This window comes from Podarcis filfolensis (assembly GCF_964270895.1).
Source record: "Podarcis filfolensis genome assembly, chromosome: 3".
Lineage (NCBI taxonomy): Eukaryota > Metazoa > Chordata > Lepidosauria > Squamata > Lacertidae > Podarcis > Podarcis filfolensis.
This window is the reverse complement of record NC_139606.1, coordinates 37,734,566-37,749,512: the sequence shown is the minus strand read 5'-3', so window position 1 is coordinate 37,749,512 and position 14,947 is coordinate 37,734,566. Positions and strand designations below refer to the sequence as shown.

General features: G+C 39.0%; 1 protein-coding gene across 1 annotated transcript in view; it reads left to right on the top strand.

The window, feature by feature from the left end:
* The window catches only part of LMBRD1 (LMBR1 domain containing 1), a 45,942-nt gene that overhangs the window by 15,650 nt on the left and 15,345 nt on the right, over positions 1–14,947 (top strand). Inside the window, exons 7-9 of the mRNA XM_083607295.1 lie at positions 885–958; positions 9,205–9,330; positions 11,068–11,220. Of these exons, the coding sequence (XP_083463421.1) occupies positions 885–958; positions 9,205–9,330; positions 11,068–11,220 (353 nt within the window). The remainder of the gene's footprint in view (positions 1–884; positions 959–9,204; positions 9,331–11,067; positions 11,221–14,947) is intronic.

Genomic DNA, 14,947 nt, shown 5'->3' with positions numbered 1-14,947 from the left:
AGTTAGAGACCTAAGAAGTGAATAATTTTGTATATCCTTACTCCAAATAAGACAGTTTTCATTGGACTATTCCATTCATCTTTAAGAATCTTTTAAGTTATAGTGTTGCTCCTAGGAGTTACATGTTTGGAATGTTGTGAGTGTCCTGGGCACTATCCCCATTGGTCACTTTTTCACTGTGCCCACGTGGACCACATTCATGACCCCAGAAAGGCTAGATGCAGGGAATACCAAATTTTAAGGCAAAAACCTGCAGCCAGAAACAACTGTTGACATTGATCTTCTAAACTCTTAACTTCATGACGGTGTACTCTTTGTTTTGCTTACTTAGGCTGTCATTCCATTGTGTTGGACAATGGCAAAAGCATTTATATTGTAATTCCTGTGTCTAGAATAACCTTGCAGCTGAAATTTTCTTTTTGATCTGTGCATATGTTTCTATATTTGTTTATGCTGTTTCCTAGGAATGTGGGTGGTGCTGTGGTGTAAACCACAGAGCCTTGGGCTTGCCGATCGGAAGGTCAGCCACTCAAATCCCCGCGATGGGGTGAGCTCCTGTTGCTTGGTCCCAGTTGGAAAGCACGTCAAAGTGCAAGTAGATAAATAGGTACCGCTCCGGCGGGAAGGTAAACGGCGGTTTCGCCAGAAGCGGCTTAGTCATGCTGGCCACATGACCCGGAAAAACTGTCTGTGGACTAATGTCGGCTCCCTTGGCCAGTAAAACGAGATGAGTCCCGCAATCCCAGAGTTGTTCGCAACTGAACTCAACTGTCAGGGGTCCTTTACCTTTAGAGATGACACACACAGTGGAAAAAAGGAAAACAAATGGAAACAAATGTTCCTTAATGTGAATTTCAGCAAAGCATTTCCCTTTTGTCTTACAGATGGTTTGGCGGCCCTATCCTTCTCTATAAGTTCTTTGACCCTTATTGGAATGGTGGCAGCTGTTACATATACAGTAAGTATTCATCTTTTTGTCTTGGTTCATTTTGATGTTTGCTTCAGCTACAACAACTTGGAAGTCTTTCCACAGACCTTAATCTATACTGAAAGCCAATTCTTTCAGTTGTGTTGGAGTAACAAACGTGAATTGGAATAGTTGAGTTGTAGGTAAATGTTTTTGAGTTTAGGTCATGTCTCTAAGTGTGTGGTAAAACTCAATTGAATGCTATTATGCTTTAGCCTTTAAAAGAAAATTTCTAGACTCTGGAATCTTCCCCCTTCAATTAAATACTTTCCTTTTCAAAACTGTTTAAAACACTTTTCTTAACATTGTGCATAGTGGCAGCTTTTTACCATGAAGCTTGATTTAGTTGAGCATGATTGAGCTTTACCATTCCTGTTGGAAGTATTGATGAACCTAATCTTAATAAGAATTTTGTGGAGATTATAATCTGTTAAATAGTAAACTCTTGTTTTAGAGTTTTTAGATGACAAACGATTATAGATGATAGAAGAATGATCTAAATTCTTCTAAATATATATGTTCATGTGTGAATAAGTTTTGTTCCTTGCCTTAAAATGGTAGTAAACTATGGTTGCAGTTTCTCAAAAGTTAGTACCTTGGCAGAGAAAGGTTTTAAAATGAATTGTGCAGATGTGATGTCTTCCTGACTCAACACTATAGTCAGCAGAATTTTGATGCCATCCCTAAGTCAATGTGTCAGAGCTGAGGGTATGAAGTGGGATTACAGTTATAGATCTCTGTATTCTGAATATTGACCTTCTCAGCATCTTGGCCAAAGTCTTTACTGATTAAAAGCTTTCACTATAGCAAGCTCTGTTTCACAAAGTAATCTTTTAATACTTATATAAACAGTTTATTCTAGTAACTGTTCCTTCATCAAGCAAAGAATTTAGAGAACTTTATACCAGTCTCATTGGCCAGCAGCACATGTCCACAGTTAGCTGCATTATTAAAAAAACAAAAACAAAATACAATCGGTGAGTGGCAATTATGCTTCTTCCAGTTCTACCATACTCCCTGTCTGTGTGATGGAAATAAACATATGCTGCCTTACATTTGCAGCGCTTTTATGAGTTTTATGGAGAAAATGTGTGTAAGCACATGAATGCATACAAAATCCTAGTGTTTAAAAAGCATTTTTCATTTGATGTATTCACCACCTGAGGAAGTAAGACCCCTGCAGTTGGATCCACCCACATGGTTGTTTAATAAATACACACACGGCACAAAAACTCCCCAGTGTCATGGGATTGCATTATTGAGAAGTGGCTTTTCTGTGTGGGAAGGGTGCCTTTGTGCTCACCTATCGGTGTGCTGTTTGTGTGTGTGTGTTCATTCAATGGTTGTGGTGGTAGGGCTTATGTATGCAAAGGTTTCACTTGCTTGTTTTTGAGCCTCATTTATGAACACAGATTATTTTTTTCTTGTGGTCTTCTTACCATCAGAGTTAAGGTGTACATTGCTGGACTAGGAGGACCGTTGGTCTGATTTCGCTGGCCTTTTATGCTATTGTTCAAAACACTTTGTGAGTTGTGAGTGATCTTAAGGCACTATTTTGAAAAGCTTTTAAGCTTGGGGCCTTCCTGTGCAAACTTCTGAAATCCAGCAAACCATCCAGTTGAGCTAGGTTGTATTATTTGCAAGGAATCTCTGTGCAAGTGTAAACGTTTTTAGAAAAAACGTTTACTGCTTGGCCTGGTGTGTTGTTCATTGCAGTGTTTAACAGGATATATGTTACTTTGATTTCTTTCACAGCCAAAACTGAATCTCTCTCATATTTTGATTGAATGGTAGCAATATTTTCCTTATATTTGGGATACGGATGGGTAGACACTCCACAAATCTGCCCTTAACTTGTACTCACGTTAACCACGTCTAAACATGGAGCCTCACCATAAATGATAAATAAGGGCTTGCTAGAAACCCCATTGGCTAATTAGGCCAACCAAAATGTCATGAAGTAGGGTGCAAGCTTGCAGTTACTCCAGAACTCTTCAACAGGCCAGATGGTTAAAATACAAGAGTCTTAAGAGTGTGGGAGGAGGGAGCAGATGCAGACATGGATGGCTTGACAACAAACAATCTTTGTTTTTCTTCTCTTTTTTAATACCTAGGCTGTTGGAGAACTCAAAAGCTTGTATATTTTGTGACATTTTGTTTGTCCTAATAAATCATATGGATTTTGCTTCTTTTTCTTCTTATGGGCTAACATGGCTACCTGTTACCCTTTGTTAGAAGCTGTATCACAAACATTGCTTGCTTTAAATATGTTCTGCATTTAAATGATTTTAGATAACCTTGGGTATTAATAGTGAACCTCTCACCGGCTTTGTGCTGCTATTTGAAGTCAAGGTAAAACAGTATAGCTTTTGCTGTGATGAACGTGATTGATTCTATCCCCTGCTTCTTTGTTCTTGAAGGGTACATGTAAGTGGCTTTAGTTTTTCCAAAACATTTAATAATGTTTGCATCTCTATGAAAATGTCACTGTAGGTAAGCACTCCAGTGCTGATTAAAAAGATGCAAAAATACAAAAGATAGATTTGAATATGTAGGCTGCAACTTTTAAGTGACCTTTTCCGTTATTACTAGTTCACAAAAACTTTGTGATAGCCAATACTTTACTTGCCTTAAATTATTCTATAAAATGTATCATTCATTTTGTAAATGCCAGCATAGTTTAAAATTATTAGAATATTAAATTGTATCATTGTCCTTTTGGGCAAACTAAGTTTGGGGAGGACATGTACATTCTGCATAGCTCTGGGAATGCCCTAATATCTAGTGGGGTTTCTTTCAGTTGATATTTCTCCCTGAAAGGCTACAGAAATACAATAGGCAGGCACGGGCGTGTAATTGCACTGTAATTGAATGTTTTGTCTGCCAAGTATAGGATAATATTGCTAGTAAACTAGTATGACTTTCTTAATGCATATCTTCTACTTAAACTGAACTTGATCTTTGGACTCTTAACATATTCTGATTATATTATTCTGTATAGCAGTGTAAATTCAGGTAGAATCCCCTCCCATCCTTTCTAGTGCCTGATCTCTCAAGGAGCTGGTGGTACTATGTGAGGAAACGAGAGACTGTAGACTACAGCAAGATACATTATTTTACTACTTTTGTCCTGTGCTCTAATCATACTGTGCATGTTCACAACTATGCTACCAAAACGTGAAATACATTTGCTTAAATTAATATTTATTTAATCAGGATAAAAATAATACAAGTAACTTCGGAAACTGGCCATAGGCTTGTGGTCTAAATGAGAATACATTGTGGAGAGTGGGGGGGGGGGGAATGGAGGGCACAGAGATCCAAGGAAAACAATGGAGAAGGATTTAGATTTTTGTTGTTGAAGGAATCTGACATGTATTGAGAAAATGTCCTTGGTTAAGATGTAGGGACTGTCAATGTGTATGAACACAGTGTGTTGTATCATCATCATGAACAGAAGCTTTTAAGGTAGGAAACCTTAAGGTAGACACAATAGATAACAGTCAAGGGAAGTCTGGATTCTGCTACTGCCTTCACAACACATGTGGTAGAGAAGCACAGGTGAAATGTCTTTCTATTCTTTGGAACAAGTTCTCTTAGCAGCAAATATTTTTTGTTATGCCGAGCATGTCAGAATTGAGCAATTCCTTCATACAAGGCTGTCTAAGGCTGTTCTGTTTCCCCCCTGCATCAACTGCCTTGCCACCTTTCGGAAGGCTTATTTTCTATGTACTGTACTCTTTCTTTTTTATTTATGCATTTGCTAAATTTATGATCCAACCTTCCTCTAAATGTTCACATTAGTGCATATTTGTTACATAGGAAAACTGAGCCCCTTCATTTTTTTGCTGTCATTCTGCTAGGAAAAATTAATAGAGAAGATTTGCAAATGATGGACTGCATAGTTCTCACCTTTTGAGAATTGTCATCTTCACTACAGGTTAGCTTATAGCCATTCAGAAATGGAATCATTTTCCTACTGAAGAGATTAAGAGACAAAAGGCAGCATTTTCTATTTAGAAACGCTCTTTACATATTCAAAAAATGGACACAGCTTGCATCAACTTCAATGTAACAGGGATTTTATTCACCACCTTTCTGTGCTACTTGTGTATTGTGTGCAGCTTCGCTAGAGGGCAGATGTGGGCAGTAAATATATTGCAGGGCAGGAATTGCATCTTGAAAGTATTTTGTGTTCAGTTTAGTGCTTTATATAGTCTAAAATTGCATGTTATGCATTCTTAAAAAACCTAACAAATAGTTTGTATTCATTTCAAAACACAACAGTTATTGCCAAGCAGTAATTGTACTTGAAGTTACAGGTTTAATTAACAAGTGGCACTTTCAGTGACTGCCACACATTTGGAAAATGGGCATTATTAGTAGCTGTTGGGACTTAATGGTTATGATATTTACTAGTACTGGAACAAAAAGCACAAGCATTGCACCTTTAATCAAAACTAAGCGGTGGTTGCCAGTATATTTTCTTGTGCTCTAAATCAGAGGTTTTCCATCTGAGATTGCAGCCCAGCTTCTGTGAGGAAGGGACCAAGCCAAGGAAAGGGCTGCTTCCATAGGTTGGCGTGTTTATTTTCAGCCATTGCCTGAGTCTACCCTTCAGCTCCTTCTGCCCCCTCTTCATAGGGCAAAGCCTGGAATATGGACTGCCATAAAGAGCCTTATGCACATATATTCCTTAGTCCTTGTTTTTTTTATCTTAATAATGGATTTTTAATTGTTGTAAGCATCTTGGGCAGCCAGTTTTAGATGAAAGGTGGACTTTGAGAAAATCGGTAATGGTATTCAAGTTTTCCTGAAAAAACAGGTTGTCCATCACTACCAATTTCTCATGCAAAGTTTTAAGGCCCTAGCTTAACTGATGATGGAGAAGATCAATAGTTTTGGCCAGATCCCTTTTGCAATATTCTGCTTGTAATTGGCATTTCACAAGCTATGGGAGTTTGGCTTTGGAGAGCTGCTGTTCCGTGAATAAAGGCAGTTTTGTTGGATGCTGCTTGTATGAGAGTAAAGGAGTTACTTATATTTTGGCCTTAAACTCTGCCAATTCAATAGGCTTAGCTGGAGTCAAGGAGCAATACTGTTGTAGGATATAGATGGTAAAATGGAGCTCATATACAGCTGTGATACGCCATTTATCTCTTTTTGAATTTCCACAGCAGTGCAGTTGATCCTGGGTAAGTGGAAAGTTTATTTTCAAAAACGAAACTGAAAAGAGGGAGATGCAATTGGCTGATAAAATTTGAGTCAATTGAGAATTTGAGATAGTCCAAAGAAATTTTTCTTTGAGTGGGAAATGCCCCAGTGCCTTAGTGTTATTTACTTACATAATTCGTATCAGGATTTATCACCGTGATCTCATTTCTGTTACACTGTTTTCTCTTTTTTTAGTTTTCAATAATGTGTGTACACATACATGCCATCTTTGCTTCTGGCATTTTTATAGCTTTTGCTTTCTGGATAAACAGCCTCCATTCCTCAGTTACCCTTGGAGGGTTGTACAGTTTATGGCTGTATATCTTTACTGTCTGATAAACAGTTCCAAGTTTTTCCCCTTCAGTATAATTTAGAAATGCTATTAACCCCCCTCCCAAACAGCAACCTATTTTCACACATTTTTGTCACTCTACTTTCGATTTATATTAATACCTAGTATCGTTAGGTTTCACCTCTTACAATATTCCACCACCAGCACCAAAATGGAAAATAATCTCTTGGGAATGATTCTACATCATGACATAGCATCCTGCCCTTGGGGCCACTCTGCAGCAAATGGGAACACCACCAGGCTGCTCTGAGAGTTGAAGAAGCAAAGCCTTTTCTCTTGTCTAAAGAGGAAAAGCAACCTGTTGCCACCTCATCTTAAATAATATTAAGCCCCATACAGTGGTACCTCTGGTTACATACGCTTCAGGTTACATATGCTTCAGGTTACAGACTCCGCTAACCCAGAAATAGTACCTCAGATTAAGAACTTTGCTTCAGGCTGAGAACAGAAATCGTGCTCCAGCGGCGTGGCGGCAGCGGGAGGCCCCATTAGCTAAAGTGGTGCTTCAGGTTAAGAACAGTTTCAGGTTAAGAACGGACCTCCGGAACCAATTAAGTACTGAACCCGAGGTACCACTGTACTCGTGACCAAATGCTAACAGATTTTGAATAACCCTTGAGATTATTGATTCAGGTAGGTAGCCGTGTTGGTCTGACACAGTCAAAATATATTTAAAAATTGCCTAGTAGCACCTTAGAGACCAACTAAGTTTGTTCTTGGTATAAGCTTTCATGTGCATGCATACTTCTTCAGATACTTGAGATTATTATAAGCTTCATAGTCTGTTTTTACTCATCCTTTCTGTATTATATTTTTTTAATGCTTGGGAATATACTGTATTTTCAAATATATGGTTATTCTCTTTTTTAAAGACCAATATAAGTTAGCTTCTCCCCTCCCCATATACTGTCATGTCACTCATCTTGAACAAAACACCTGCGCTTCAATTTAATTTTTCCACCCCTTCCTGTCATAACTGGAATTGCTTTATAGGTTACTGTCTTTTGGGGGGGTGGGGGTGGGAAGGGTATATTAAACATTTTCTTTCCATTTCACAGACTTTATTTTATGTGCTTTCTAAATTACTAGGTATTCCTTTCCTCGAGTTCTTAAATTCTTCTTTAGAGGAAGATTAAGAGCAAGGCTTTATCTGTGGTGGAACACATTCCCTACAAAGAGTTACATAGGTGCTAGGCAACTGAGCTCTGTATGCCAGCTCAAAACTTATTTGCCCAGGCTTTTAGTGAATAATGCTGTGGTTTCTGTTTTATCTGGGGTGTGAACTAATTGTTTTTACAGTTTTTATTTTTTAACGACGTCTTAATGATGTTGCTTTTGCTGAAAAGTGGCATGTAGATAGGAATTAACGGTGGGTTACAAATAACTAGTTTTTAAAATATAGGCATTACTTTCTATTTTCTCGGGGGGCAACAGAGAGGCTCCCTCTAAAGATAAGAAATGTTGGTGGCAGCACTATCTCACGATTACTGACCATTGGGAAACTCACCATCCAACTTTAGTTTGAAAACCCCCAAAACCTGACTATTATGGAAGAACTAACAAACCATTTGAGGACATCAAGAAACCACAAAGCCGCAGACTCCTTTCATAAAACTTGGCAAGACTCTTTCCTTTATTGATAAGGATTATGTAGGTGCACAAGTGCCAAAATAGCATGTCCGCTTCTGGAATCTATACCTATTTTATGAGGTGTTCATGGAGATACTAGCCATTTATAAACTAACAAATGAGAACAAACCCCTAGCAGTGTAGAGTGATAAGACCTTTATTCTCTTCTGCTCATTACCTCAACTGCCTGCCTGTACCCCACAACAGACCCATTTACCTATCTACTTCTTTGCTCTTATAAGCAGAAGGTTGTACTGAATTTTTATGTGGCTGACTACCGCATTTTTATGTTGCCGATTTTATTGTTCGTGTTATTGTTATATATAGTAAAAAAAAATTGAAAACGAACAAACCATTCCACAAGGAATTTCTATTCTCTCATTCCTGTCTTTCATTTCTCCTTCCTCGTCTCCTACAACTTTTAAAAAAAGAATTGTTGCTCTAGAAACTTGTATACTTTATCTGTGTTTGTCAAACTGCCAGTTTTTTATTTTCTTCCCTTTCCTGAGATGTACAGAGTCCTCATTTTTATTGCTTTTTATAATTTTGCAGTCTCCTGGTTTTTTTTTGTTTATAAGATTTTCTATTTTTCTTATGGACTACTGCCAGTCTTGTACTGTATCCCTTTGCAGCTTTATTTCTTGCCAAGTTCCTCAGCCTATAAAATTGGACTACAGCTGAGCATGTAACCTTCCTTTCTCAAAATTTACAGCACATCTGAATAAGTAGCTACAGTTTTTCAGACCCGCTATAGCCAATTGTCTTCCAAATGCTAAGTTTCTCCTCCATCCTCCATTGATCTCTAAGATGATTGAGGTAGAGATTGTTGCAGTTAAGAGATATATAATTTGTTTAACTAACTAAGCACCCAGTAGTAGTCCAATACCATATTCATTATATCGTGCTGAGATTGGTCTGATGGGCAGAATATGAATAAAACAACTACTTTCTGTGTTGGTTCTAGGATACTGATCAATGTTTTGTCTCAAGGTGAACACTTACAATTGAGAATTAAAACCATCTTTGCATTTCCTCCCCCCAGGCTTATGGCATGTCCGCTTTGCCTCTGAACCTGATAAAGGGAACAAGAAATGCTAGTTATGAACGCTTGGAAAACACTGAAGATATTGAAGAGGTTGAGCAAAGTATACAAAGGATTAAATCAAAGGTTTGGTTAGGTTTCTGTCTTAAAATATTGCTTTTTAACAGCTTTAGCTCTCTGGCCAAACAGGCTCTGGCCAATAATTTTCATCCATTTATTAGGTGTTATACTGCTGTGACTTGACCTGTATTTTATCTAATATGTATCTTACACTTATACTTTTGCTTTCTGTATCTTGCTCTGATATTTTACAATGTGAGCAGTTTAACATCTTTAGAAATATATGTTTAGATTGGGTAGAGGGCAGAGCTGGCTCAATACATTTTGGCACCTGAGGCAAAGCACAAAATGGTGCCCCTTCCTTCCCCTTCCCACCAGAGAAGGAGGAGTGAGTGAAGGTCTACATCAGGAACAAGGAGGGAATAAATATATCCATTGGGATCTGATGCCCCTGTGCATCCTGCCGCCCGAGGCGGTCGCCTCACCTTACCTCATGGGTGGGCTAGCCCTGGTAGAGGGTAACATGAGGCTGCATTTTAGGCTGCATTTTAATTGTTTGGTGGTGGTGGTGGTTTTTCTTTTATTATATTTTATTGTAATTCATATTTGGTGTTAGCCGCCCTGAGCCCAGCCCTGCCTGGGGTGGGTGGGTATAAATATTTATTATTATTATTATTATTATTATTATTATTATTATTATTATTATTAATAATTTTAAAAAAGTATATACTGTAATGTATATCTAGTGAGATTGAAATAACCAAAATGAATCTTCACAGTTGTATATAACTGTAACTATTAGCTCTCCTCTCCTGCTATATACTGTTCTTTTGATTTAACTGTGGCAGTGGTATTACAAGTTTCAATAATTTTCACACTTTTAAAAATATGAGTACTAAGCACACACACTTTTCAGTGAGGCACTTGCAGAGCGGACATTTTTGAGGCTTTATAATTGGATTGAAACTCTTAGATCAGAAAAATATCTCTCCACATATGCTTACTAGAACAAGTGGTTTATTGAGTAGAACTAGTGCTTTTCTGGTTGTTGTTTTTGTTTTTAAAGTGATGCTGGTACTTTTTTCATGATAAATAATAAAACACCTCTTCCACTCCGCCACTTCCTGCACCCTCTCCCACGTCTTTATTGAATTTGTGATCATTTTTTATTAGAAGGTTGATGATAATAAATGAAGAATCCATAATAAATATGTTTATTGAGTGTCAAATAACTAAAAATTAAGCTAAATTGCTGCTATGGGGGCATGGCATAGCACAAAATGGTGACCATGGGGATGTGGCATAGTACAAAATTAGAGTACAGCCATTGCTGCCCCCCCCCCCCGCCACCTTATGCTTGCCATGCGGAGTCAGCCAAGTACTGAATCTGATTGTGGAGACCACACAATATTGATTTTTCCCACATGCAAAACAATGCTATTGTCTGATTACAGAGAGCATTTCCTGGTAACAGGGAAAATAATTCAATATGGCCACAGTACACTTATCTTTCGCATGCACATACACACTCTTTTGTATTCCTTCTCCCTCCATTTTTTTAAAAGCAAGCCCCAGCATGGGCAAAGGACACTTGGCTGACGGGAATAGCAGGGGGAAGCAAAGCTTCTGGTATTATACACTGGACAGGAAAAAACCCACGGAGTGGAACCCTTTTTAAATGGCATAACTGCTAAAATGAGATACTGGATATCTTTGAATTAAGAACCCAAACAACCATGGAAAAATACAAACTCAAACTTCAAGATTTACATCTTTTGTTCTCCCCCTTACACCCCCCGTTAGTGCAAAGATGGTCGGCCTCTACCAACTCGGGATAGGCGGACCCTGCAACAGCTTGAGGACAAGCTAAGAGCCCTTCGAAGGAGAGGGAGGCGTCTGGAATATATTGAGAAGAGCTGCTGGACAAGATTCTGTGGAGCCATGAGGCCACTAAAAGTAAAGTACAGCACATAATTTTGTTGATGTATACCTGTATTATGTAAAACCACTAACTGGTTAGAGCACAAATTTAAAGTCCTTTTTTGACAATGCATGCCAGTTATGGGTGGTCCCAGAGCCTGAGGTAGGTAGATCATTCCTTTTTCTCTCTCCCCTTCTCTCCCCCCCTGCTTTTTCCGCTCCTTGCCACCAACATGAGATTTGGACTGAGGGCCCCATGAAAGCTCTAAGGCTGTAGGTTGTCCACCCCGGGTTAGAGGCAGAGGGATACAGGTAGCTGCCACAGTATGAAACAATGAATTTTTTCAAAAGGTATTTTTTTCTATCTGGCTAAAAATATTTACCATGATGACAAGAAATGACAAGAAATGGTCAGTTAGTTTCATGTGCTCAAGGTCGTCCCCCCAAGCTGAACAGCAAGGAAAAAACAAGAATAATCACAGTACATTGGTACCTTGGTTTTCGAATGTCTCTGTTGATGAATATTTCAATTCTCAAATGCCGTAAACCTGGTACTAAATGCTTCACTTTTTGAATGCACCCCGGAAGTCGAACATGCCATGCAGCTTCCATATTGACTTTTCTGTTTTGAGACTCCTGTATTGAGTTTTTGGTTTTTTGAACTTTTCGGAACAATCTTCCGGAACGGATTCAGTTCAAAAACCGAGGTACAACTGTAACAGTTTGCTCACCCTGATAGCTCATTTGTGATATGGCTTTCAAAATCTGCTGTATCTGTGGGTAAATGCGGCCTGCTCACCTTGGGCTCACTTAAAGCAGCTCTTTGCATCTGAGACGTTTTATGCATGTTTTCACACTATCCATTTTTCACACTATCCATCTTTAGAACAAATCAAACAAACAAAAATCAATACTTTTACTTTCCCAGGTTGTTGCTAAGCAGGATAAGACTAGAACACTCTAGACCAAAGATTCTTGGGCGGATTATACTAATTAAAGTTCAAATAAGTCTTTAAGAATGACAGAAAATGGTGCTTATGTTGCCAAGATGAAGGGACACGGGTGGCGCTGTGGGTTAAACCACAGAGCCTAGGGCTTGCTGATCAGAAGGTCGGCGGTTCGAATCCCCGTGACGGGGTGAGCTCCCATTGCTCGGTCCCATTGCTTGGTCCCTGCTCCTGCCAACCTAGCAGTTCGAAAGCACATCAAAGTGCAAGTAGATAAATAGGTACTGCTCCGGCGGGAAGGTAAATGGCGTTTCCGTGCGCTGCTCTGGTTCGCCAGAAGCAGCTTAGTCATGCTGGCCACATGACCCGGAAGCTGTGCGCCGGCTCCCTCAGCCAATAAAGCGAGATGAGCGCCGCAACCGCAGAGTCAGTCACGACTAGACCTAATGGTCAGGGGTCCCTTTACCCTTTAAGAATGACAGAAAATGGTGCTTATGTTGCCAAGATGTAGGGGGAAATAGGCAGTGATGTTACTTGGATGGACTTCCGTTTTAACACTAGGTTGGAACAAAGAATCAACTTAGTAAACTCAATAAATAAATACTTGCAATATTTTGTAACATTAACAGCAATGCGTCTTTGTCAAATGTGTTTGCACTACATACTGTTTATAAATCAGTCTGGTCAGGTCTCTTGTGAACCTGCCAATTCATTATATGCACAGTTTTCAACTATTTCTGCCTTTTTATAGTTAAAAGAATACAAGCAATCCTTGTTTTGTGCAGGGGTTACATTCCAAACCCCCACAGACGTTGGCTGAGTGCGCATAAGCCCACCCTACCCCTTTTCATGATGTCTTTAGAACATCGGGGGGCTACTTTTGGGTTTGGTGATGTGTGTGTGATCACGCGTCATTTGGACATGCCTGAATCACTTGCTGCCTGTGTTATGATTCAAAAGTAAAAGCAAGAAGTGGTAGATAGACAAATTTATACTAGCCAGTGTGGTGTAGTGGTTAAGAGTGGTAGTCACGTAATCTGGGGAACCGGGTTTGCGTCTCCGCTCCTCCACATGCAGCTGCTGGGTGATCTTGGGCCAGTCACACTTCTCTGAAGTCTCTCAGCCCCACTCACCTCACAGAGTGTTTGTTGTGGGGGAGGAAGGGAAGGGAAAGGAGATTGTTAGCCGCTTTGAGACTCCTGAAGGGGAGTGAAAGGCGGGATATCAAATCCAAACTCCTCCTCCTCCTCCTCCTCTTCTTCTTCTTCTTCTTCTTCTTCTTCTTCTTCTTCTTCTTCTTCTTCTTCTTCTATAAGCACTAGATAATTGTGACATCAGTTCTTTTTTTAAAAAGTTGATTTTTTAAAAAAGTTCTGTTGATTTACTTGGAAATGAGGTTCCTTTGAAATATTCTTAGGACTGTAGCCACTGACAGTTTTGCAGTGCCACGGGGTCACAATCTATTTAGCAACTATATAAACTAAGTTGGAAGCAGGAGCAAGATTTATGGTTGAAGTTACTGATAAAATTGGACAAATAGTGGATCAAATTAAGATGGGTAGACAGGTGGAGAAATGTGTGAACAGACTTGTAGGATGAACAAATAAGCAACAAATTGAATTTAGAGTTAGAAAAGCATCAGGGCACGAATTTGGAGAAATGAAGGTATGTAGCAGAAGTAGAAGCAAAAGCCTGAAGACACTGGGGATTTTAAACTTATATAAACAGGATTACACCTGAATACTGCTGAAAGTACTTCTGGTTTTCAATATGCATGCTTTCTACCAGAGATCCTTTCAGCATATCTGGGTTGAATTGTCACCAGAAAAATATTCTTTCATCTTAAAAATACCCTCTTCATATCTAAAGACACAAAAGTTACATGCAAATCAATCAGAAAATGACCTTGCAATGTCCTGATTGTTTAAAATACTGAAGATAAATAGAAACTGCATAGTATTTCCAGTTTTATAGAAGTACACACTTGTCATGTGTTTAGTCTGGAGGTCAGACCTAATAAATTATTCCCATCATCATTATCCTACCGTTCACTCTTAGGTCCTAGGGCAAGTTACAACAATTAAAGCACAACATTAAAAAGAGTGAATCCTAATAATACACATTTCAAATGTCAAAAGCCAGGGTTAGAATCATAGAATCATAGAGTTGGAAGAGACCACAAGGGCCATCGAGTCCAACCCCCTGCCAAGCAGGAAACACCATCAGAGCACTCCTGACATATGGTTGTCAAGCCTCTGCTTAAAGACCTCCAAAGAAGGAGACTCCACCACACTCCTTGGCAGCAAATTCCACTGTCCAACAGCTCTTACTGTCAGGAAGTTCTTCCTAATGTTTAGGTGGAATCTTCTTTCTTGTAGTTTGGATCCATTGCTCCGTGTCCGCTTCTCTGGAGCAGCAGAAAACAACCTTTCTCCCTCCTCTATGTGACATCCTTTTATATATTTGAACATGGCTATCATGGCTATCACCATGTGATATCATATCACCAACAATTAAAGCACAACATTAAAAAGAGTGAATCCTAATAATACACATTTCAAATGTCAAAAGCCAGGGTTAAGGGATGCATCTTCAGCATTCCCTAGAGCTCTTTTCAGATAACGTGTTCTGGATATTTGGTATATATACACAATGCAGTAGTAGCTTCTTACAAGTTTGCAGGCACTTTATATCCTTCAAGGACCTTTTCCAGCACGAAAGCTTTTACCACAAACACATAATAGCATATTGGCAATTAGGTAGAATACAGGCTAATTATGTTTGGTTTTGCACCAAAAGTTTAGTTCTGTAGAAAA